The sequence below is a fragment of the Lagenorhynchus albirostris genome, chromosome X, assembly GCF_949774975.1.
Source record: "Lagenorhynchus albirostris chromosome X, mLagAlb1.1, whole genome shotgun sequence".
NCBI lineage: Eukaryota > Metazoa > Chordata > Mammalia > Artiodactyla > Delphinidae > Lagenorhynchus > Lagenorhynchus albirostris.
Window position 1 is genome coordinate 117,223,739 of NC_083116.1, and position 27,251 is coordinate 117,250,989.

General features: G+C 38.6%; 1 protein-coding gene across 1 annotated transcript in view; it reads left to right on the plus strand.

The window, feature by feature from the left end:
* Positions 1 to 27,251, plus strand: part of BEND2 (BEN domain containing 2) — a 171,173-nt gene that overhangs the window by 25,206 nt on the left and 118,716 nt on the right. The window contains exon 6 of the mRNA XM_060137380.1: positions 4,832 to 4,981. Within this exon, the coding sequence (XP_059993363.1) occupies positions 4,832 to 4,981 (150 nt within the window). The remainder of the gene's footprint in view (positions 1 to 4,831; positions 4,982 to 27,251) is intronic.

Genomic DNA, 27,251 nt, shown 5'->3' on the forward strand with positions numbered 1-27,251 from the left:
CCTTTTATTAACCACAATCACCTCCCTCTGGTCACCCTTTCCTCCCACCCTGCCCCGTCCTAACCCCTGCAAGCCCTGAACTGACTTCCGTTTCTATAATTTTGTCATTTGAATATTGTTATTTAAATGGAATAAAATACTATAGAACCTTTTGGGCATGGCTGTTTTTTTAACTGAACATAATTTCCTGGAGATTTATACCAGTTGTTGCTTGTATCAAGAGTTCCTTCCTTTTTATTGTTGAGTACTGTTCCATGATATGGGTGTATAACTGTTTATCTGTTTGCCCATAGAAGGATGTTTGGGAAATTTCCAGTTTTTGGCTATTACAGGTTTAGCTCTATGAACAGTCCTTTACCAGTTTTTGTGTAAACATAAGTCTACATTTCTTTGAGATGAATGCCCAAGAGGGCAATTCTGGGTCATATGTAATTCCATGTTTAGTTTTATAAGAAACTGCTAAAATCATTTTTCAGAGGAGCTGTATAATTTTACCTTCCACCCGTAATATACGTGATATAATTTTTCTGCGTGCATATTTCTTCTCTTTCCATTGTTCTTTCTTCTTGATGCTCAAAGATCCATTCTTTTATCATATTCTTTCTGTTTGAAGATTTTCCTTTAGCCTTCCTTTAAGGGTAAGTCTGCAAGAGACAAGTTCTTTTAGTTTTCCTTCATGTGAGAATGTATTTATTTCCCATACATTAATGAAGGATAGTTTCACTATGTATAGAATTAATGACTGAGAGTTATTTTCATAAGCACTTGAAAAATGTTTTTACTGTAGCTATGCCAGAAATAGCAGAAACCAGCCTGGAGAACAACCCTGAGACAATGAGTTACCCAACTTTATTGGGAAATGACAGTGGCCAGTGTTCTTCTTTACCTGTCAACCTCCCACCCAATTTTGCTGAGTTTCAAATAATGCATACTACAAGTAGCACTGTTTAATCTAGATGTATCAACATCCTTAATGCAAGTTAATGGTAGCCCATTTTTTAAATTAAACTTTTTATTTTGAAATAATTTTAGATTCACATATATTTGTAAGAAATAATATAAAAAGATCCCTTTTACACTTCACTCTTTTCTCTTAATGATTACATCTTGCAAAATTAGTAAAATATCACAACTGGGGTATTGACATTGATATAATACACAGATGTTACTGAGATGTCCTCAGTTTTACTTGTTGTAATTTGTGTGTGTTTATATTTATTTCTGTCTGATTTCATCACATGAGTAGGTGTGATATCCACCAACACGGTCAAGATACAGAAACATTTCCATCACCATAAGGATGCCTCTTCTTGCCCTTTTATAGCCACACCCACCTCTCTCAGGTTGCCATTTCCTTCCCCACTGCTTGTTCCCTAGCCCCTGGCAAACACTGGTCTCTATAATTTTGTCACTTCAAGAGTGTTATATAAAGGGATTCTTACAGTACGTAAACTTTGAGGATTTTTTTCACTCAGCATAATTCCTTGAGGATTCATCCATGTTGTTGCATGTATCAAAATTTCCTTCCCTTTTTAAAAAAAATTTATTTATTTTTGGCTGCATTGGGTCTTCGTTGCTGCACGCAGGCTTTTCTCTAGTTGCGGCGAGTGGGGGCTACTCTTCGTTGCGGTGCGTGGGCTTCTCATTGCGGTGGCTTCTCTTGTTGCAGAGCACAGGCTCTAGGTGCTTGGGCTTCAGCAGTTGTGGCTCATGGGCTCTAGAGCGCAGGCGCAGGCTCAGTAGTTGTGGCACATGGGCTTAGTTGCTCCATGGCATGTGGGATCTTCACGGACCAGGGTTCGAACCCGGGTCCCCTGCATTGGCAGGCGGATTCTTAACCACTGTGCCACCAGGGAAGTCCCTCCTTCCTTTTTATTGCTGAGTAGTTTTATAGGATTTCAATATGCAGTAATTGTTTTTAACCATTCAGCCATTGAAGGGCATTAGTTTTTTTTTCCCTTAGTTTTTGGTATTAAGAGTAAAGCTGGGGCTTCCCTGGTGGCGCAGTGGTTGGGAGTCCACCTGCTGACGCAGGGGACACGGGTCCGTGCCCTGGTCCGGGAGGATCCTATGTGCCACGGAGCGGATGGGCCCGTGAACCATGGCCGCTGGGCCTGCGCGTCCGGAGCCTGTGCTCCGCAGCGGGAGAGGCCACAGCGGTGAGAGGCCCGCGTACCGCAAAAAAAAAAAAAAAAAAAAAAAGAGTAAAGCTGTTATCAACACCCATGTATTGGTTTTTGTATATATGTAAGATATAATTTCTCTGTCATGAATGCCAAGAGTGCAATTTTTGAGTCTTAGCATGTTTAGTTTTATAAGAAAATGCCAGTAGAGAGGATATACCATTTTTCTTTTTACTTTTTGGTTTTTTTGAAAACATGTTCAGGTTTTTCCTTTGCTTTATATTTTTTAAAAGATTTATTATTTATTTATTTACTTTATATTTGGCTGCATTGGGTCTTAGTTGTGGCACGCGAGATCTTTCGTTGCAGCGTGGGCTCTTCGTTGCAGTGCGCGGGCTTCTCTCTAGTTGTGGTGTGTGGGTTTTCCCCTCTTTAGTTGTGGCTTGCAGGCTCCAGGGAGCATGGGCTCTGTAGTTTGCGGCACGCAGGCTCTCTCGCTGAGGCACGTGAGCTCAGTAGTTGTGGTGCGCGGGTTTAGTTGCCCCGCGGCATGTGGGATCTTAGTTCCCCGACCAGGGATTGAACCTGCGTCCCCTGCATTGGAAGGCAGATTCTTTACCGCTGGACCACCAGGGAAGTCCTGAGAGTGTACCATTTTTCATTCTCACCAGCAACAGTCCAGTTTCTTCACATTCATGTTTCCGTTCTTCCCATTGCTCTTTCTTTCTTCCTGATGCTCCAGATTTCCTTCTTTCATCGTATCCTTTCTGTTTGAGGATTTTTCTTTAACCTTTCCATATGGGTAAGACTGCTAGGGACAGATTCTTTTAGTTTTCCTTTGTTTCGGAATGTTTTTTTCACCTTTTACTTGAAGGATAATTTCACTTCCCATAGAATTCATGGTTGTGAGTTCTTTTCTTTCAGTAGTTGGAAAATACATACTTGTAGAAGTTCCAGGAACAGCAGAAACCAGCCTGGAAAACAGCTCTCAGACGGTGTATTGCCCAGCTTCACTGGGAAATATCAGTGGCCCAGATACTGACTCTTCATCTCATTACCTCCTGCCCAGTTTTGGTGAGTTTGAAATGATATATATTAGGAGTAGCACTGTTTAATCTAGATCTATCCACATCCTTAATACAAGCCAGTTGCATCTGTTTTGTTTCGTTTTTTTCAGTTGCAGCTCTTTTTAATACTTCTTGGTATAATTTAAGATTCACATGCAGTTGTAAAAAATAATACAGAGAGATCCTATTTATGCTTTACTTATTTTTCCCAATGACTACACCTTGCTAAACTATGGTACAGTATCACAACCCAGATATTGACATTGATACAACCCACAGACATTATCGAGGTGCCTCCAGTTTTACGTGTATGTCTGTGTGTACACTTTCATTTGTATACTTAGCACTGTGCAATTTTATCACATGAGTGAGTCCATCACAGTCAAGGTAGAGATCATTACCATCACTCAAGGATCCCTTGTTATTGCTTTTTTACAACACACCAGCCTTCCCTTCCTCCAAGACCCATCCCTAACACCTGGCTACCATTGATCTCTTCTCCGTTTCTATAGTTTTGTCTCACATTGTTATATAAGTGAAATAACATACTGTGTAACCTTTGGGATTGGTTTTTTTCACTCAGTCTAATTCCCTAGAGACTCATCCAGTTTGTGGCATGTATCAATAGTTTATTACTATTATTGCTGAAGAGTATTCCATGCTATGGATATACAACATTTTAACTCTTCACCTGTTGAAGGGCATCTGGTTTTTTTTTTTTTCAGTTTTTGGCTATTACGAGTAAAGCAGCTATAAATATTCCTGTGCACACTTTTATGTAAATATCAGTTTTCATTTCTTAATAGTTCCTTTCTATTAATGAAGAGTTTTCTGTGGTATATATATGCAACATTTTTTTTAAAAACCATTCACACATTGAAGGACATCTGTTTTTTTTTTCTAAGTTTTTTGATACTACAAGTGCTGTGAACATTGATGTACTGATTTTTGTGTAAATATAAATTTTCATTTCTCTGTCATGAATGCCAGAAGTGCAGTTGTTAGGTCTTATAGTAATAGCATGTTTCTTTCTTTCTTTTCTTTTTTTAAAAAATTTTTATTGGAGTATAGTTGATTTACAATGTTTTGTTAGTTTCTGCTGTACAGCAAAGTGAATTGGTTATACATACACATATCCACTTTTTTTTAGATTCTTTTCCCATATAGGTCATTACAGAGTATTGAGGAGAGTTCCCTGTGTTCTACAGTAGGTCCTTATTAGTTATCTATTATATATATAGTAGTATGTATATGTCGAACACTTGTGCTTTTAATTCCAAACTTTCTCATCTCCTCTGGAACCATAGTATATTAGTTTTATAAGAAACTGCCGAGCATTTTCCAGAGAGGCTGTACCATTTACATTCCAAGCAGCAATGTGTGGGTGATCCAGTTTCTCTCCATCCATATTTCTGATCTTTCCGTTGTTACTTCTTCTTTCCTGATGCTCCAAGATTCCTTCTTTTATAATATCCTTTCTTTTTTGAAGATTTTCCTTTAGCTATTTTTAAGGGCAAATCTGCAAGGGAAAATTTAAAAAATCATTTTTCCTTTGTGTCAAAATGTCTTTATTTCTCATTTGTTCCTGAAGGATAGTCTCATCCAGTATAGAATTCACAATTGAGAGTTGTTTTCTTTCAGCACTTGAAAATGCTATACTTACAGAAATGCCGGGAAAAGCAGAAACCAGCATGGAAAACAGCTCTCAGACAGTGTATTACCCAAATTTGGTGGGCAATGACAGTGGCCCAGATGCTGCCTCTTCAACTCTCTCCATTCCACCCAATTTTGGTGAGTTTGAAATGATAACATATCTCAGGTAGCACTTTTTATTTTAGATCCATCAACATCCTTAATGTAAGCCAGTGATAGCTCTTTTTTAACTAAACTTTCAACTTTGTGGTAATTTAAGATACTCGTGTGGTTTTAAGAAATTAATACAGAGTGATCCCGTTTATACTTTACCTATTTCTCCCAACAGTAACATCTTGCAAAACTGTAACAATATCACAACCGGGATATTGACACTGATACAATCTATAGATCTTATTGAGATTTCCCCAGTTTAATTGTATTGATTTGTGTGTATATGTGTTTAGTTCTATTTGATTTTATCACATGAGTAGGTTTGCTATCCACCATCCAGTCAAGATACAGAACATTTTCGTCACCTTAAGGATGCCTCATCTTGCCCTTTTGTAACCACACCCACCTCAGCATGATTCCCTGGAGATTCATCTGAATTATATCAGTAGTTCCTTGCTGAGTACTGTTCCGTGGTGTGGATGTACCACAGTTTGTGTTTTGATTCATAGTTGAAGAACATCTGGTTTTTTTTTTCCAGTTTTTGGTATTACAAGTAAAATTGCTATGACCTTTCCTGTACAGGTTTTTGTGTAAACATAAGTTTTGATTTCTCTTAGATAAATGCCCAAGAGTGCAAATGCTTGGTTGTATGGTAATTGCATGTTTAGTTTTGTAAGAAACTGCAAAACAGTTTTCCAGAGTGGCTGCACCATTTTACTTTGCTGCCAGCAATGTGCGAGTGATCCAGTTTCTCCATATCCATATTTCTGTTGCTTTCATTGTTCTTTCTTCCTTTTTCATGCTACAGGATTTGTACTTTCATCATTCTTTTCTGGTAGAAGATTTTCCTTTAGCCATTCTCACGTGTAACTCAGCTAGTGACAAATACTTTTAGCTTTCTTCATGTGAGAATGTCTTTATTTCCTCTTCATTGTTTTTGTTTTAATATTTTGGATGTTCTTTTATTATTTTCAACTTTACTGAGGGATAGTTGACAAATAAAATTGTAATATATTTAAAGTGTACAATGTGATGATTTAATGTACGTATACATTGTGAAAGGATTCCTGCCATCGAGTTAATTAACAGATTGAATCCTTTCACACATTTACTTTTGTATTTCTTTTGTGGTGAGAACGCTTAAGTTCTACTCTATATGCAAATTATACAATATAGTATTATCAACTATAGTCACCTGTTATACATTAGATACTCAGACCTTATTCAACTTATAACGGAAAGTCTGCACCCTTTTCCCAGCCTCTGGCTATTTCCCCCACCTCCCAGCCCCTGGCAGCCACCATTCCACTCGATGTTTCTGAGTTTGACATTTTTTTAAAGATTCCACATAAAAGTGGCACCATGCTGTATTTGCCTTTTTCTATCTGGCTTATTTCAATTGGCAGAATGCCCTCCAGAATGAACCATGTTTTTGCAAATCTGCTTCATTCTTTTTATTTTTAAAAATTATTTATTTATTTTAATTGGTCCAATTCTTCTAAGTTATCAAATTTATGAGGGTAAAGTGGATTGTAGTATTCTCTATTATCCTTTTTTTAAAAAAGAAATATTTATTTATATATTTTTGTCTCCGCGCGGGATTTCTCTAGTTGCAGTGCGCGGGCGTCTCCTTGCCGTGGCCTTTCTTGTTGCGGAACACGGGCTCTAGGGGCCTGGGCTTCAGTAGTTGTGGCACGAGAGCACAGTAGTTGTGTCTCACGGGCTCTAGAGCGCAGGCTCAGTAGTTGTGGCGCACGGGCATAGTTCCTCCACAGCATGTGTCATCTTCCTAGAGCAGGGCTCGTACCCATGTCCCCTGCATTGGCAGGTGGATTCCTAATCAGTGCGCCACCAGGGAAGTCCCAACACTGCTTCATTCTTGAAGGATTGTTTTGCCCGATAGAGAATTCATGGTTCAGCGACTTCTCTGACGGTCCTGTGGATAAGACTCCACGCTAACGCTGCAGGGGGGCATGGGTCCGATCCCTGCTCTGGGTATTAAGATCCTGCATGCCGCGTGGCGCGGCCAAAAAAAATAAGACAAAATAGAATTCATGGTTGAGAATACTTATCTTTTAGTAGCTGAAAGTGTTTTATATTTAGAAATGTTGTTGAAAGCTCAAACTACCTAGAAAAGAGCCCTGAGACAACAAATTATCCACTTCTATTGGAAAGATAGTAGCCAAGATATTTCCTCATTATGTCACTGCATTCCTCCCAGTTTGGGTGAGTTTGAAATGATACTTTGACATATAGCATAGTGAATGTAGAGTCATCAGTCTGTTTAGTGTAAGATAGTGGTAGCTCTTCCTAATTAAAGTTTTTATTTTCAGAAAAATTTAGCTGCACATGCAGTTATAATAAATACTACAGAAGGATCCTGTGTTCTTCTTACCCACTTTTCCCCAATGGTACTTACAACTGTAAAATGGTGTAAACTTGCAGAATGATAGAAAATTATCACAACCAAGGTAGTGACATGATACCATCCACAGATATTTTGGAGCTGTCCCCAGTTTCACTTGCATTAATATGAGTGTGTATTTAGTTCTCTACAGTTTTATCATATGCGCAGGTTCACGTACCTTCTACCAGAGGCAAGCCCTGAAACAGTCCCATCAGCAGCACGATCTCTCATATTGCTCTTTTATAACCACACCCGTCCCCTTCCTATTGACATTTGCCCCCTAGTCCTACCCTCTGCCCTGTTGCATGATAACTATGAATCTCTTCTCCAGATCTATTATTTGTCCCTTCATCGTTGTTATATACTTGAAATCATGTGGTGTTTGAGGCTTCTTCCCTCAGTGTAATTCCCTGGAGATTCACTCACACTGTTGTATCAGTGGTTCCTTCTTTTTTATTGCTGACTAGTATTTCGTGGTGTGGATGTACCAGGGTTTAATTTTCTGTTCATCTGTTGAAAACCTCTGTGTTTCCTGTTTTTGACTGTTAGGCGTAAAGGTGATATGAATATTCATTCATAGTTTCAAATTTTGCTTCAGTTCACTCTTTCACACAAGTTTTCACTTCTTTGGATGAATGCCCAAGACTGCAATTTCTGGGTCCTATGGTAACTGCACCCTTAGTTTTATAAGAAATTGTCAAACTGCTTTCCAGTGCAGCTGTACCATTTTCCCTTCCTGCCAGCAATGTATGAGTGATCTAGTTTCTCTGCATGCATATTTCTGTTCCTTCCATTGTTCTTTCTGCTTCTTAATGCTCCAGAATTCTATTATAGGTTTTCTGCTAGAAGGTCTTCTTGTAGGTATTTTCTAAGTATAAGTCAGTTAGTGAGAAATACTTTTGGTTTTCCTTTGTCTGTCAATATCTATTTTTGCTTCATTACGGGAGGATAGTTTCATCAGCTATAGGTATGAGGGTGGGAGTCATTTCTCACAGCATTTGAAAAAAGTTTTCCTTACAGAAAACTCTGTGACACCAGAAAGCAGCCTGGAAGATAAACCTCAGATGAAGAACGCAGCTTTCTTGGAAGGTGAGAGTGGTAAGATACTTCATATTTCTTAATCCCTCCGAATATTGGTGAGTTTGTAATGATACATATTACAAGTAGCACGATTTAATCTAGGTTTATGAACACCCTTAATATGGGCTAGTGGTAGCTTTTCCTGATTAAAAATGAAAAGGTTTACTTTAAGAAAATTTTAGCGGGGCATGCAGTTGTAAAAAATAATGCAGAGAGATCGTGTGTCTACTTTACCCGGTTTCCCCCAAAGATAACAACTTGCAAAAGTATAGTACAATATCACAACCAGGATATGGACATTGATAAAATTCACAGATTTCTATTGAGATGTTTTCAGTTTTCTTTGCATATTTGTGTCTTTATGTTTGTGTGTGTATGTGTATTCAGTTTTACATAATTTCATGATATCCTCCATCACAGTGAAGATTCAGAACATTTCCATCACCAAAAGAATTCTCCCTTTTGCCCTTTAAACCCACACCCACCTTTGTCCTCTCATGCTCCTACCGTGCCTGTCCCTGCCCTCAGCAACTACTAATCTGTTTTCCTTCTTTATAATTTTGTCATTTCAACAGTTTTACATAGACTCAAATAGTACGTAACCTTTTGGGATTGCCTTTTTTCACTCACCGTAATTCCCTGGAGACTCATCTAGGTTGCAGTGTATATCAGTCCTGTTTTATTTTTGAGTACTACTGCACGGTATGAGTGTACCCTGGCTTCTCTGTCTGTTCACCAGTTGAAGGATGGCTGGGTTGTTTCTCGTTTTCGGCTGTTTGGAGTAAAGCTACTATACTGTGCATGCCCATGATAGGTTTCTGTACGAACATTAGTTTTCATTTCTCTGGGCTGACACCCAAGAGCACAGTAGCTGGGTCCTATGGTAATAGTAAGTTGAATTTTGTAAAATCCTGGCAGACTGTTTTCCAGTGTAGCTGTACCATTTTACATTCCCACCAGCAGTGTATGAATGATCTAGTTTCTTTGCATGTGTATTTCTGCTCTTTCTTTTTATTATTCTTATGATTAAAAAAGTTCTTTTGGCTGTACCACGCAGCATGTAGGGTGTTAGTTCCCTGACCAGGGATGAAATCCGTGCCCCTGCAGTGGAAGCGCTGAGTCTTAACCACTGGACCTCCAAGGAAGTCCCTGTGGATTTTGTTCTTTCTTCCTTCCTCATGCTCCAAGCTTCCTTCCTTCATTATATCCTTTTGGTCAGATGAGTTTCCTTTAGCCAGTTTTTAAGGGTAAGTCAGTCAGTAACAGTTTGTGTTTAGTTTTCCTTTGTCTGCGGATGTGTTTATTTTTCCTTCATTCCTGAAGGATAGTTTTGCCTGAAATAAAAATTACTGTTGAGATTTCTTGTCTTTCAGCACTTGAAAATGTTTTACTTACCAAAATGTTGTTCAAACAGAATCCGGCCCAGAAATGCGTTGTGAGATAATGAATTATCCAATGGTACAGGAAAGTGACAGTGACGAAGATACTGATTCAGAAAATTCCTTCCTCACTGCTTCTTCTGGTGAGTTTGAAATGATCCCTATTATGATACACTCTAACCTAGATCCATCAGCATTCTTAATATTAACTCTTAGTGACTGTGTTTTCAACATTAAACTTTTCATTTTGAGATATTTCAGAATCACATGTAGTTGCAAGAAAAAATAGGCAGATCCTGTGTACCCTTTACCCAATACTTCCCAATAGTAGTATTCTGCAAAAAGATAGTAAAATATCACAACTAGGATTTTGACATTGATATGATCCAGAGATCTATTCAGATGACACCAGCTTTACTTGTATTCATTTGTGTGTGTGTCTGTGTGTGTGTATATAGTTCTGCGCAGTTTTATGACGTGTTTAGGTTCAGGTATTCACCACTACAGTCATGATACAGAACTGTTCTATCACTTCCAGGATCCCTCCTTTGGCTTTTTATAACCACACCCACCTCCTTCTTGTCATTCCTTCCCTGCCTTCATCTTTAAGCCATCCAAATACGAATGTGTTCTCCCTCGTTATAATTTTGTCATTGCAGGACAATGTTCTATTAATGGAGTCATATAGTCGTTAATATTTAAGGATTGCCTTTTTCTCACTCAGCATAATTCCCTGGAGATTCATCCAAGTTGCTGCATGTATCAGTAGTTCCTTCCTTTTTATTGCTGAGCACAACCATGATTTGTTTATCTGTTCACCTCGTGAAGGACATCTGGGTTGTTTCCAGTCTTCAGCTATGAGGAGCAAAGTTTCTGTGAACATTAATGTGTAGGTTTCTGTCTGAACGCAGTTTTCATTTCCCTGTGATAAAGGCGCAAGAGCACAGTTGCTGGGTAGTATGATTATTGCCTGTTTAGTTTTATAAGAAACGGGCAGGCTGTTTTCAGAATGAGTGATTTTATATTCCCACCTGCAATGTATAAGTGATTCATTTTCTCTGCATCCTCACCAGCATTTGGTGTTTTCACTATTTTTAAACTTTTATCCCTTCTGGTAGGTGTATAGTGTAATAATATTTCATTGTGGATTTAATATGTATTTGCCTTTGGATAGTGATATACAACATCTTTACATGTGATAATTTTTCCATCTATATGTTCTTTCTCTGAAATATCTCTTCTGTCTTATAATTTGTTTTCTTTTTTTATAATGCTGAGTTTTGGGAGTTGTTTAGATATTTGTGGATACTGGTCTTTTGTTGGATATGTGGTTTGCAAATATGTTCTTCCTTTCTGCAGGTTTCCTTTTCATCCTGTCTACTGGTTTGTTTTGTTTTGTTTTGTTTTGTTTTGCAGAGAGAAAGTTTTTAGTTTTTGTGAGGTTCCCGCTGTATTTTCCTTTTATGGATTTTACTTTAGCTATCGTGTCTATGAACTCTTTGTTTAGTTCTTGATCCCAAATTTTTTTTCCTTTGTTTTTTTCTAAAGGTTTTACAGTTTACATTTCATATGTGCGTTAATTTTGTAAAAGGTGTGAGATGTAGGTTGAGGTTCTTTTGTTTTTTTTGCCTATGGTATCCAGTTGCCGCAGTACCATGTTTGCTCCATTGAATTGCTTTTGTACCTTAATCAAAACCCAATTAGGCGTATTTGTGTAGATGTATTTCTGGGATCTCTATTTTGTTCCACGGATCTATGTTTCTACCCCTCTGCCAAACCACAACGTTGTGATTATTGTTGTTATGCAGTAAGCCTTGCCATCAGGTAGAATGATTCCTCATACTTTTCTGCTTTTTCAAAATCAGTTTAAATATGGTAGGTCCTGTGCCTTTCCATCCTAATTGTATTTTTTATTTTTATTTACTTATTTTTTAAAGATGTATTGGTTGCACTGGGTCTGAGTTGCGGCAGTTGTGCTCCTTAGTTTCGGCACGCGGGCTCCTTAGTTGTGGCATGCGTACTCAAACGCTTAGTTGCGGCACGTATGTGGGATTTAGTTCCCTGACCAGGGATTGAACCCGGGCCCCCTGCATTGAGAGCGCGGAGCCTTAACCACTTCACCACCTGGGAAGTGTCCCCCATCCTAATTTTAGAGTAAGCTTGTTTATGTTTCCCCCCAGAATTGCTGAGATTTTGATGGGAATTGTGTTAAAACCGCAGGTCAGCTTGAGAAGAACTGACATCTTGCGTATATTGAATCTTCTCCTCCGTGAGCATTGTATGTCTGTATTGAGGTCTTCTTTGATTTTTTAAATCATCATTTTGTTATTTTCAGGATATAGATCCTATACATCTTTTAAAAGTAAGTTTGTGCTTGGTGCTTCCCTGGAGGCACGGTGGTTAAGAATCCACCTGGCAATGCCAGGGATGTGGGTTCGATCCCTGGTCCGGGAATATCCCACATGCCGTGGAGCAACTAAGGCCGTGTGCCTCAACTACTTAGCCCGTGCACCTAGAGCCCGTGCTCTGCAACAAGAGAAGCCACAGCAATGAGAAGCCCATGCACTGCAACGAAGAGTAGCGTCCACGTGACACAAGTAGAGAAAGCCCGCGCGTAGCAGCGAAGACCCAACACAATGAAAAATAACTAAATAAGGAGTAAAATAGTATAAAGTAAAATAAAAATTAAAAGAAAATCAGTTTTTGCTGAAGTATTCTATTTTTTGGAGATGTAAATGGTATTATGTTTTTAATTTGGGTTACACGTGGTCATTGTTAGTACAGTTGACCCTTGAACAACATGGCTTTGAACTGTGTGGGTCCACTTACATGTGGATTTTTTTCAGTAAATACTATAGTACTATAGAGTCCGAGGTTGGTTGAATCCACAGATGCAGATACGACTACCATTTATAAAGTTACATGTGGATTTTGACTGCGTGGAGAGTCGGTGCCCCGAAAGCTCACATTGTTCAAGGGTCACCTGTATATAGAATTAAGCTTAATTTTAGAATGTTGATCTTGTATTCTGTGACCTGGATGAACTCACTTATTAGTTTTAAGAGTGTTTTTGAGCAATTCCTTGGGATTTTCTACATAGCCATCCTTCTTGCATTATGCCAGCTGCAAGTGGGGACCATTATATTGCTTCCTGTCCAATGTGTATGCTTTTTGATCCTTTTTATTGCATTATTGCAGTGGCTAGAAACTCCAGTATTATGTTGAATAAGAGTGGTGAGAGTGGACATCCTTGCTTTGTTTGTGATCTTGGGAAGAAAGCATTCAGTCGTTCACCACTTAACATGATGAGAACTCTTGGTTTCGGTGGATGATCATTATTAAGTTGGGGCGGTTTCCCTCTCTTCCTAACTTGCTGAGAGTTTTTTGCAAATGATTTTTCTATGTCCATGATCACATGGTTCTTGTTCGTTAGCCTGCTGATACGAAGGAGTATATGGATAGGTTTTCCATTGTTGGACGAGCCTTGCATACCTGGGTTAAATCCTTCTTGGTCATGGTGTATAATCCTTTGAATACATAATTGATTTGGTTTGCAAATATTTGATTAAGAATTTATGTGTCCAAGTTCATGGAAGATATTGGTGTGCAGTATTCTTTTCTGTGTGTTATCTCTGTGTGGTTTTGGTATCAGAGCATACTAGCCTCATAAAATGAGTAAGGATTGCCTCCTCTTGTATTTTATGGAGGAGTAAATGATAAATTAGTGTTAATTCTTTAAATGTTTGGTAAAAATCTCCAGTGAAATCATGTGGGTTTGTAGATATCTTTTTGGGAGCTTTTAAATTGCAAATTTAATATCTTTGATGGTTATGGGACTATTTAGATTATCTATGCCATCTTCGTTGAGTTTTAGTATTTGTAATGTTGGAAGTATTTTCCATTTGTTCGAAGTTATCAAACTTATGAAGGCAAAGTGGGTTCTAGTATTCCCTATTACCCTTTTTTCCTTTTTCTGAAATTGATTAATTTATATTTGGCTCGTTCGGTCTTTGTTACTGGGTGCAGGCTTTCTCTAGTTGGGTCGAGCGGGGGTTAGTCTCTGTTGCGGTGCGTGGGCTTCTCCTTGTGGTGGCTTTTCTTGTTGCGGAGCATGGGCTCTAGGTGCCCGGGCTTCAGTAGTTGTTGCCCGAGGGCTTAGTAGTTGTGTATTGCGGGCTCTAGAGCGCAGGCTCAGTAGTTGTGGAGCACGGGCTTAGTTGCTTCTCGCTATGTGGCATCTTCCCAGTGTAGGGTTCATACCCGTGTCCCCTGCATTGGCAGGCGGATTCCTAATCAGTGCGCCACCAGAGAAGTCCCAAATCTGCTTCATTCTTGAAGGATTGTTTTGCCCGATATAGAATACATGTTTCAGCGACTTCTCTGGAGGTCCTGTGGTTAAGACTCCGCGCTAACGCTGCAGGGAGCACGGGTCCGTTCCCTGCTCTGGGTACTAAGATCCTGCATGCCACGTGGTGCGGCCAAAATAAATAAGGCAAAATAGAATTCATGGTTGAGAATTCTTATCTTTTAGTAGTTGAAAGTGTTTTATTTTTAGAAATGTTGTTAAAAGCTCAAACTACCTAGAAAAGAGCCCTGAGACAGCAAATTATCCACTTTAATTGGAAAACTACAGTAGCCAAGATATTTCCTCATTATGTCACTGCATTCCTCCCAGTTTGGGTGAGTTTGAAATGATACTTTGACATATAGCATAGTGAATGTAGAGTCATCAGTCTGTTTAGTGTAAGATGGTGGTAGCTCTTGCTAATTAAAGTTTTTATTTTCAGAAAAGTTTAGCTGCACATGCAGTTATAATAAATAGTACAGAAGGATCCTGTGTTCTCTTTACCCACTTTTCCCCAATGGTATTTACAACTGTAAAATGGTATCAACTTGCAGAATGATAGAAAATTATCACAACCAAGATAGTGACATGATACCATCCACAGATATTTTTGAGCTGTCCCCAGTTTCACTTGCGTTAATATGTGTGCGTATTTAGTTCTATACAGTTTTACCTTGTGTGCAGGTTTATGTACCTTCTACCACAGGCAAGCCCTGAAACAGTCCCATCAGCAGTACGATCTCTCATATTGCTCTTTTATAACCACACCCGTCCCCTTCCTATTGATATTTGCCCCCTACTCCTACCCTCTGCCCTGTTGCATGATAACTATGAATCTCTTCTCCAGATCTATTATTCGTCCCTTCAGCGTTGTTATATACATGGAATCATGTGGTGTTTGAGACTGGCTTCTTCCCTCAGTGTAATTCCCTGGAGATTCATTCACACTGTTGTATCTGTGGTTCCTTCTTTTTTATTGCTGACTAGTATTTCGTGGTGTGGATGTACCAGAGTTTATTTTTCTGTTCATCTGTTGAAAACCTCTGCGTTTCCTGTTTTTGACTGTTATGCGTAAAGGTGATATGAATATTGATTCATAGTTTCAAATTTTGTTTCACTTCACTCTTTCACACAAGTTTTCATTTTCTGGGTGAATGCCCAAGACTGCAATTTCTGGGTCCTATGGTAACTGCACCCTTATATTTATAAGAAATTGTCAAACTGTTTCCAGTGTAGCTGTACCATTTTCCCTTCCTGCCAGCAATGTATGAGTGATCTACTTTCTATGCATCCATATTTCTGTTCTTTCCATTGTTCTTTCTCCTTCTTAATGTTCCAGAAGTCTATTATACATTTTCTACCAGAAGGTCTTCTTGTAGGTATTTTCTAAGTATAAGTCAGTTAGTGACAAATACCTTTGGTTTTCCTTTGTCTGTCAATATCTATTTTTGCTTCATTACGGGAGGATAGTTTCATCAGCTATAGGTATGAGGGTGGGAGTCATTTCTCACAGCATTTGAAAAAAGTTTTCCTTACAGAAAACTCTGTGACAACAGAAAGCAGCCTGGAAGATGAACCTCAGATGAAATACCCAGCTTTCTTGGAAGGTGAGAGTGGTAAGATACTTCATATTTCTTCATCCCTCCCAATTTTGGTGAGTTTGTAATGATACATATTACAAGTAGCACGATTTAATCTAGGTTTACGAACACCCTTAATATGAGCTAGTGGTAGCTTTTCCTGTTTAAAAATGAAAAGGTTTACTTTAAGAAGATTTTAGCTGGGCATGCAGTTGTAAAAAATAATGCAGAGAGATCGTGTGTCTACTTTACCCGGTTTCCCCCAAAGATAACACCTTGCAAAACTATAGTACAGTATCACAACCAGGTTATAGACATTGATAAAATCCGCAGATTTTTATTGAGATGTCTTCAGTTTTATTTGTATATATGTGTGTGTTTATGTTTGTGTGTGTGTATGTGTATTCAGTTTTATATAATTTCACGACATCTTCCATCACAGTGAAGATTAGGAATATTACCATCACCACAAAGATTCTCCCTTTTGCCCTTTAAACCCACACCCACCTATGTCCTCTCATGCTCCTACCGCTACCATGCCTGTCTCTGCCCTCAGCAACTACTAATCTGTTTTCCTTCTTTATAATTTTGTCATTTCAACAGTTTTACATAGACTCACATAGTATGTAACCTTTTGGGATTGCCTTTTTTCACTCACCGTAATGCCCTGGAGACTCATCTAGGTTGCTGTGTATATCAGTCCTTTTTTATTTTTGAGTACTACTGCACGGTATGAGTGTACCCTGGCTTGTCTGTCTGTTCACCAGTTGAAGGATGGCTGGGTTGTTTCTCGTTTTCGGCTGTTTGGAGTAAAGCTACTATACTATGCATGCCCATGGATAGGTTTCTGTATGAACATCAGTTTTCATTTCTCTGGGCTGACACCCAAGAGCACAGTAGCTGGGTCCTATGGTAATAGTAAGTTGAGTTTTGTAAAATCCTGGCAAACTGTTTTCCAGCGCAGCTGTACCATTTTACATTCCCACCAGCAGTGTATGAATGATCTAGTTTCTTTGCATGTGTATTTCTGCTCTTTCTTTTTATTATTCTTATGATTAAAAAAGTTCTTTTGGCTGCACCACGCAGCATGTAGGGTGTTAGTTCCCTGACCAGGGATGAAATCCGTGCCCCTGCAGTGGAAGCGCTGAGTGTTAACCACTGGACCGTCAGGGAAATCCCTGTGGATTTTGTTCTTTCTTCCTTCCTCATGCTCCAAGCTTCCTTCCTTCATTATATCCTTTTGGTCAGATGAGTTTCCTTTAGCCAGTTTTTAAGGGTAAGTCGGTCAGTAACAATTTGTTTTTAGTTTTCCTTTGTCTGCGGATGTGTTTATTTTTCCTTCATTCCTGAAGGATAGTTTTGCCTGAAATAAAAATTACTGTTGAGATTTCTTGTCTTTCAGCACTTGAAAATGTTTTACTTACCAAAATGTTGTTCAAACAGAATCCGGCCCAGAAATGCGTTGTGAGACAATAAATTATCCAATGGTACAGGAAAGTGACAGTGACGAAGATACTGATTCAGAAAATTCCTTCCTCACTGCTTCTTCTGGTGAGTTTGAAATGATCCCTATTATGATACACTCTAACCAAATCCATCAGCATTTTTAATATTAATTCTTAGTGACTGCGTTTTCAACATTAAACTTTTCATTTTGAGATATTTCAGAATCACATGTAGTTGCAAGAAAAAATAGGCAGATCCTGTGTACCCTTTACCCAATACCTCCTGATAGTAGTATACTGCAAAAAGATAGTAAAATATCATAACTAGGATTATGACATTGATATGATCCAGAGATCTATTCAGATGACACCAGCTTTACTTGTATTCATTTGTGTGTGTGTCTGTGTGTGTGTATATAGTTCTGCGCAGTTTTATGACGTGTTTAGGTTCAGGTATTCACCACTACAGTCATGATACAGAACTGTTCTATCACTTCCAGGATCCCTCCTTTGGCTTTTTATAACCACACCCACCTCCTTCTTGTCATTCCTTCCCTGCCTTCATCTTTAAGCCATCCAAATACGAATGTGTTCTCCCTCGTTATAATTTTGTCATTGCAGGACAATGTTCTATTAATGGAGTCATATAGTCGTTAATATTTAAGGATTGCCTTTTTCTCACTCAGCATAATTCCCTGGAGATTCATCCAAGTTGCTGCATGTATCAGTAGTTCCTTCCTTTTTATTGCTGAGCACAACCATGATTTGTTTATCTGTTCACCTCGTGAAGGACGTCCTGGTTGTTTCCAGTCTTTAGCTATGAGGAGTAAAGTTTCTGTGAACATTAATGTGTAGGTTTCTGTCTGAACGCAGTTTTCATTTCCCTTTGATAAAGGCGCAAGAGCACAGTTGCTGGGTAGTATGATTATTGCCTGTTTAGTTTTATAAGAAACGGGCAAGCTGTTTTCAGAATGAGTGATTTTATATTCCCACCTGCAATGTATAAGTGATTCATTTTCTCTGCATCCTCACCAGCATTTGGTGTTTTCAGTATTTTTAAACTTTTATCCCTTCTGGTAGGTGTATAGTGTAATAATATTTCATTGTGGGTTTAATATGTATTTGCCTTTGGATAGTGATATACAACATCTTTACATGTGATAATTTTTCCATCTATATGTTCTTTCTCTGAAATATCTCTTCTGTCTTATAATTGGTTTTCTTTTTTTTTAATGCTGAGTTTTGGGAGTTGTTTAGATATTTGTGGATACTGGTCTTTTGTTGGATATGTGGTTTGCAAATATGTTCTTCCTTTCTGCAGGTTTCCTTTTCATCCTGTCTACTGGTTTGTTTTGTTTTGCAGAGAGAAAGTTTAGTTTTTGTGAGGTTCCCGCTGTATTTTCCTTTTATGGATTTTAATTTAGCTATCGCGTCTGTGAACTCTTTGTTTAGTTCTTGATCCCAAATTTTTTCTCCTTTATTTTTTTGTAAAGGTTTTACAGTTTACATTTCATATTTCGTTAATTTTGTAAAAGGTGTGAGATGTAGGTTGAGGTTCTTTTGTGTTTTTGCCTATGGCTATCCAGTTGCCGCAGTACTATCTTTACTCCATTGAATTGTTTTGTACCTTAATCAAAACCCAATTAGGCATATTTGTGAGGATATATTTTGGGATCTCTATTTTGTTCCACGGATCTATGTTTCTACCCCCCTGCCAAACCTCAACGTTGTGATTATTGTTGTTATGCAGTAAGCCTTACCATCAGGTAGAATGATTCCTCATACTTTTCTGCTTTTTCAAAATCAGTCTAAATATGGTAGGTCCTGTGCCTTTCCATCCTAATTGTATTTTTTATTTTTATTTACTTATTTTTTAAATAAGTATTTATTTGGTTGCGCTGCGTCTGAGTTGCGGCAGCTGTGCTCCTTAGTTTCGGCACGCGGGCTCCTTAGTTGTGGCGTGCGAACTGAAACGCTTAGTTGCGCCACGTATGTGGGATTTAGTTCCCTGACCAGGGATTGAACCCGGGCCCCCTGCATTGAGAGCGCGGAGCCTTAACCACTGCACCACCTGGGAAGTGTCCCCCATCCTAATTTTAGAATAAGCTTGTTTATGTTTCACCCCATAATTGCTGGGATTTTGATGGGAATTGTGTTAAAACCACAGGTCAACTTGAGAAGAACTAACATCTTGCGTATATTGAATCTTTTCCTCCATGAGCATTGTACGTCTGTATGTATGTATTGAGGTCTTCTTTGATTTTTTAAATCATTATTTTGTTATTTTCAGGATATAGATCGTATACATCTTTAAAAGTAAGTTTGTGCTTGGTGCTTCCCAGGAGGCGCGGTGGTTAAGAATCCACCTGGCAATGCCAGGGATGTGGGTTCGATCCCTGGTTCGGGAATATCCCACATGCCGTGGAGCAACTAAGGCCGTGTGCCTCAACTACTTAACCCGTGCACATAGGGCCCGTGCTCTGCAACAAGAGAAGCCACAGCAATGAGAAGCCTGCGCACCGCAACGAAGAGTAGCGTCCGCTTGACGCAAGTAGAGAAAGCCCGCGCATAGCAGCGAAGACCCAATGCAACCAAAAATAAATAAGAAGTAAAATACTATAAAATAAAATAAAAATTAAAAGAAAATCAGTTTTTTCTGAAGTATTCTATTTTTTGGAGATGTAAATGGTATTATTATTTTTTTTAACATCTTTATTGGGGTATAATTGCTTTACAATGGTGTCTTAGTTTCTGCTTTATAACAAAGTGAATCAGTTATACATATACATATGTTCCCATATCTCTTCCCTCTTGCGTCTCCCTCCCTCCCACCCTCCCTATCCCACCTCTCCAGGCTGTCACAAAGCACCAAGCCAATATCACTGTGCCATGCGGCTGCTTCCCACTAGCTATCTACCTTACTACGTTTGTTAGTGTGTATATGTCCATGTCTCTCTCTTGCCCTGTTACAGCTCACCCTTCCCCCTCCCCATAACCTCAAGTCCATTCTCTAGGAGGTGTGCGTCTTTATTCCTGCCTTACCCCTAGGTTCTTCATGACACATTTTTTTTTCTTAAATTCCATATATATGTGTTAGCATACGGTATTTGTCTTTTTCTTTCTGACTTACTTCACTCTGTATGACAGACTCTAGGTCTATCCACCTCATTACAAATAGCTCAATTTCGTTTCTTTTTATGTCTGAGTAATATTCCATTGTATATGTGTGCCACATCTTCTTTATCCATTCATCCGATGATGGGCACTTAGGTTGTTTCCATCTCCGGGCTATTGTAAATAGAGCTGCAATGAACATTTTGGTACATGACTCTTTTTGAATTTCGGTTTTCTCAGGGTATATGCCCAGTAGTGGGATTGCTGGGTCATATGGTAGTTCTATTTGTAGTTTTCCAAGGAACCTCCATACTGTTCTCCATAGTGGCTGAACCAATTCACATTCCCACCAGCAGTGCAAGAGTGTTCCCTTTTCTCCACACCCTCTCCAGCATTTATTATTTCTAGATTTTTTGATGATGGCCATTCTGACTGGTGTGAGATGATATCTCATTGTAGTTTTGATTTGCATTTCTCTAATGATTAATGATGTTGAGCATTCTTTCAAGTGTTTGTTGGGAATCTGTATATCTTCTTTGGAGAAATGTCTATTTAGGTCTTCTGCCCATTTTTGGATTGGGTTGTTTGTTTTCTTGTTATTGAGCTGCATGAGCTGCTTGTAAATTTTGGAGATTAATCCTTTGTCGGTTGCTTCATTTGCAAATATTTTCTCCCATTCTGAGGGTTGTCTTTTGGTCTTGTTTATGGTTTCCTTTGCTGTGCAAAAGCTTTGAAGTTTCATTAGGTCCCATTTGTTTATTTTTGTTTTTATTTCCATTACTCTAGGAGGTGGGTCAAAAAGGACCTTGCTGTGATTTATGTCATAGAGTGTTCTGCCTATGTTTTCCTCTAAGAGTTTGATAGTTTCTGGCCTTACATTTAGGTCCTTAATCCATTTTGAGCTTATTTTTGTGTATGGTGTTAGGGAGTGATCTAATCTCATACTTTTACATGTACCTGTCCAGTTTTCCCAACACCACTTATTGAAGAGGCTGTCCTTTCTCCACTGTACATTACTGCCACCTTTATCAAAGATAAGGTGACCATATGTGCGTGGGTTTATCTCTGGGCTTTCTATCCTGTTCCATTGATCTATCTTTCTGTTTTTGTGCCAGTACCATACCGTCTTGATAACTGTAGCTTTGTAGTATAGTCTGAAGTCAGGGAGCCTGATTCCTCCAGTTCCTTCTTTCGTTCTCAAGATTGCTTTGGCTATTCGGGGTCTTTTGTGTTTCCATACAAATTGCAAAATTTTTTGTTCTAGTTCTGTGAAAAATGCCAGTGGTAGTTTGATAGTGATTGCATTGGATCTATAGATTGCTTTGGGTAGTAGAGTCATTTTCACAATCTTGATTCTTCCAATCCAAGAACATGGTATATCTCTCCATCTATTTGTATCATCTTTAATTTCTTTCATCAGTGTCTTATAATTTTCTGCATAGAGGTCTTTTGTCTCCTTAGGTAGGTTTATGCCTAGATATTTTATTCTTTTTGTTGCAGTGGTAAATGGGAGTGTTTTCTTGATTTCACTTTCAGATTTTTCATCATTAGTATATAGGAATGCCAGAGATTTCTGTGCATTAATTTTGTATCCTGCCACTTTACCAAATTCATTGATTAGCTCTAGTAGTTTTCTGGTAGCATCTTTAGGGTTCTCTATGTATAGGATCATGTCATCTGCAGTGACAGCTTTACTTCTTCTTTTCCGATTTGGATTCCTTTTATTTCCTTTTCTTCTCTCATCGCTGTGGCTAAAACTTCCAAAACTATGTTGAATAAGAGTGGTGAGAGTGGGCAACCTTGTCTTGTTCCTGATCTTAGTGGAAATGCTTTCAGTTTTTCACCATTGAGGATGATGTTTGCTGTGGGCTTGTCATATATGGCCTTTATTATGTTGAGGAAAGTTCCCTCTATGCCTACTTTCTGCAGGGTTTTTATCATAAATGGGTGTTGAATTTTGTCAAAAGCTTTCTCTGCATCTATTGAGATGATCATATGGTTTTTCTCCTTCAATTTGTTAATATGGTTTATCACATTGATAGATTTGCGTATATTGAAGAATCCTTGCATTCCTGGAATAAACCCCACTTGATCATGGTGTATGATCCTTTTAATGTGCTGTTGGATTCTGTTTGCTAGTATTTTGTTGAGGATTTTTGCATCTATGTTCATCAGTGATATTGGCCTGTAGTTTTCTTTCTTTGTGACATCCTTGTCAGGTTTTGGTATCAAGGTGATGGTGGCCTCGTAGAAGGAGTTTGGGAGTGTTCCTCCCTCTGCTATATTTTGGAAGAGTTTGAGAAGGATAGGTGTTAGCTCTTCTGTAAATGTTTGATAGAATTCGCCTGTAAAGCCATCTGGTCCTGGGCTTTTCTTTGTTGGAAGATTTTTAATCACAGTTTCAATTTCAGTGCTTGTGATTGGTCTGTTCATATTTTCTATTTCTTCCTGATTCAGTCTTGGCAGGTTGTGCATTTCTAAGAATTTGTCCATTTCTTCCAGATTGTCCATTTTATTGGCATAGAGTTGCTTGTAGTAATCTCTCATGATCTCTTTTATTTCTGCAGTGTCAGTTGTTACCTCTCCTTTTTCATTTCTAATTCTATTGATTTGAGTCTTCTCCCTTTTTTTCTTGATGAGTCTGGCTAGTGGTTTATCTATTTTGTTTATCTTCTCAAAGAACCAGCTTTTAGTTTTATTGATCTTTGCTATTGTTTCCTTCATTTCTTTTTCATTTATTTCTGAAGTGATTTTTATGATTTCTTTCCTTCTGCTAGCTTTGGGGTTTTTTGGTTCTTCTTTCTCTAATTGCTTGAGGTGCAAGGTTAGGTTGTTTATTCTAGATGTTTCCTGCTTCTTAAGGTGGGCTTGTATTGCTATAAACTTCCCCCGTAGAACTGCTTTTGCTGCATCCCACAAGTTTTGGGTCGTTGTGTCTCCATTGTCATTTGTTTCTAGGTATTTTTTGATTTCCTCTTTGATTTCTTCAGTGATCACTTCATTATTAAGTAGAGTATTGTTTAGCATCCATGTGTTTGTATTTTTTACAGATCTTTTCCTGTAATTGCTATCTAGTCTCATGGCATTGTGGTCAGAAAAGATACTTGATACAATTTCAATTTTCTGGTATTATGTTTTTAATTTGGGTTACACGTGGTCATTGTTAGTGCAGTTGACCCTTGAACAACATGGCTTTGAACTGTGTGGGTCCACTTACATGTGGATTTTTTTCAGTAAATACTATAGTACTAAAGAGTCCGAGGTTGGTTGAATCCACAGATGCAGATACGACTACCATTTATAAAGTTACATGTGGATTTTGACTGCGTGGAGAGTCGGTGCCCCGAAAGCTCACATTGTTCAAGGGTCACCTGTATATAGAATTAAGCTTAATTTTAGAATGTTGATGTTGTATTCTGTGACCTGGATGAACTCACTTATTAGTTTTAAGAGTGTTTTTGAGCAATTCCTTGGGATTTTCTACATAGCCATCCTTCTTGCATTATGCCAGCTGCAAGTGGGGACCATTATATTGCTTCCTGTCCAATGTGTATGTTTTTTGATCCTTTTTATTGCATTATTGCAGTGGCTAGAATCTCCAGTATTATGTTGAATAAGAGTGGTGAGAGTGGACATCCTTGCTTTGTTTGTGATCTTGGGAAGAAAGCATTCAGTCGTTCACCAGTTAACATGATGAGAACTCTTGGTTTCGGTGGATGATCATTATTAAGTTGGGGCGGTTTCCCTCTCTTCCTAACTTGCTGAGAGTTTTTTGCAAATGATTTTTCTATGTCCATGATCACATGGTTCTTGTTCGTTAGCCTGCTGATACGAAGGGGTATATGGATAGGTTTTCCATTGTTGGACGAGCCTTGCATACCTGGGTTAAATCCTACTTAGTCATGGTGTATAATCCTTTGAATACATAATTGATTTGGTTGGCAAATATTTGATTAAGAATTTATGTGTCCAAGTTCATGGAAGATATTGGTGTGCAGTATTCTTTTCTGTGTGTTATCTCTGTGTGGTTTTGGTATCAGAGCATACTAGCCTCATAAAATGAGTAAGGATTTCCTCTTCTTGTATTTTATGGAGGAGTAATGATAAATTAGTGTTAATTCCCTAAATGTTTGGTGAAAATCTCCAGTGAAATCATCTGGGCTTGTAGATACCTTTTTGGGAGCTTTTTAATTGCAAATTTGATATCTTTGACGGTTATAGGACTCTTTAGACTACCTATGCTATCTTCGTTGAGTTTTAGTATTTGTAATGTTGGAAGTATTTTCCATTTCTTCGAAGTTATCAAACTTATGAAGGCAAAGTGGGTTGTAGTATTCCCTATTATCCTTTTTTTCCTTTTTCTAAAATTAATTGATTAATTTATATTTGGCTGCGTTCGGTCTTTGTTACTGGGTGCAGGCTTTCTCTAGTTGGGGCGAGCAGGGGTTACTCTCTGTTGCGGTGCGTGGGCTTCTCCTTGCGGTGGCTTTTCTTGTTGCGGAGCACGGGCTCTAGGTGTCTGGTCTTCAGTAATTGTGGCACGAGGGCTCAGTAGTTGTGTCTCGCGGGCTCTAGAGCGCAGGCTCAGTAGTTGTGGAGCACGGGCTTAGTTGCTTCTCGCTATGTGGCATCTTCCCAGAGCAGGGCTCGTACCCGTGTCCCCTGCATTGGCAGGCAGATTCCTAATCAGTGCGCCACCAGGGAAGTCCCAAAACTGCTTCATTCTTGAAGGATTGTTTTGCCCGATATAGAATACACGTTTCAGCGACTTCTCTGGCGGTCCTGTGGTTAAGATTCCGTGCTAACCCTGTAGGGGGCACGGGTCCGATCCCTGCTCTGGGTAGTAAGATCCTGCATGCCACGTGGTGCGGCCAAAATAAATAAGGCAAAATAGAATTCATGGTTGAGAATTCTTATCTTTTAGTAGTTGAAAGTGTTTTATTTTTAGAAATGTTGTTAAAAGCTCAAACTACCTAGAAAAGAGCCCCGAGACAACAAATTATCCACTTTAATTGGAAAACTACAGTAGCCAAGATATTTCCTCATTATGTCACTGCATTCCTCCCAGTTTGGGTGAGTTTGAAATGATACTTTGACATATAGCATAGTGAATGTAGAGTCATCAGTCTGTTTAGTGTAAGATGGTGGTAGCTCTTGCTAATTAAAGTTTTTATTTTCAGAAAAGTTTAGCTGCACATGCAGTTATAATAAATAGTACATAAGGATCCTGTGTTCTCTTTACCCACTTTTCCCCAATGGTATTTACAACTGTAAAATGGTATCAACTTGCAGAATGATAGAAAATTATCACAACCAAGATAGTGACATGATACCATCCACAGAAATTTTGGAGCTGTCCCCAGTTTCACTTGCATTAATATGTGTGTGTATTGAGTTCTCTACAGTTTTATCATATGTGCATGTTCACGTACCTCCTACCAGAGGCAAGCCCTGAAACAGTCCCATCAGCAGTACGATCTCTCATATTGCTCTTCTATAACCACACCCGTCCCCTTCCTATTGACATTTGCCCCCTACTCCTACCCTCTGCCCTGTTGCATGATAACTATGAATCTCTTCTCCAGATCTATTATTTGTCCCTTCAGCATTGTTATATACTTGGAATCATGTGGTGTTTGAGGCTTCTTCCCTCAGTGTAATTCCCTGGAGATTCATTCACACTGTTGTATCAGTGGTTCCTTCTTTTTTATTGCTGAGTAGTATTTCATGGTGTGGCTGTACCAGGGTTTAATTTTCTGTTCATCTGTTGAAAACCTCTTGTGTTTCCTATTTTTGACAGTTAGCGGTAAAGGTGATATGAATATTCATTCATAGTTTCAAATTTTGTTTCACTTCACTCTTTCACACAAGTTTTCATTTTCTGGGTGAATGCCCAAGACTGCAATTTCTGGGTCCTATGGTAACTGCACCCTTATATTTATAAGAAATTGTCAAACTGCTTTCCAGTGTAGCTGTACCATTTTCCCTTCCTGCCAGCAATGTATGAGTGATCTACTTTCTATGCATCCATATTTCTGTTCTTTCCATTGTTCTTTCTCCTTCTTAATGTTCCAGAAGTCTATTATACATTTTCTACTAGAAGGTCTTCTTGTAGGTATAAGTCAGTTAGTGGGAAATACCTTTGGTTTTCCTTTGTCTGTCAATATCTATTTTTGCTTCATTACGGGAGGATAGTTTCATCAGCTATAGTTATGAGGGTGGGAGTCATTTCTCACAGCATTTGAAAAAAGTTTTCCTTACAGAAAACTCTGTGACACCAGAAAGCAGCCTGGAAGATAAACCTCAGATGAAATACCCAGCTTTCTTGGAAGGTGAGAGTGGTAAGATACTTCATATTTCTTAATCCCTCCCAATTTTGGTGAGTTTGTAATGATACATATTACAAGTAGCACGATTTAATCTAGGTTTATGAACACCCTTATATGAGCTAGTGGTAGCTTTTCCTGATAAAAAATGAAAAGGTTTACTTTAAGAAGATTTTAGCTGGGCGTGCAGTTGTAAAAAATAATGCAGAGAGATCGTGTGTATACTTTACCCAGTTTCCCCCAAAGATAACACCTTGCAAAACTATAGTACAATATCACAACCAGGATATAGACATTGATAAAATCCGCAGATTTTTATCGAGATATCTTCAGTTTCATTTGTATATATGTGTATGTTTGTGTGTGTGTGTATGTGTATTCAGTTTTATATTAATTCACGACATCTTCCATCACAGTGAAGATTCAGAATATTACCATCACCACAAGGATTCTCCCTTTTGCCCTTGAAACCCACACCCACCTTTGTCCTCTCATGCTCCTACCGCTACCATGCCTGTCCCTGCCCTCAGCAACTACTAATCTGTTTTCCTTCGTTATAATTTTGTCATTTCAACAGTT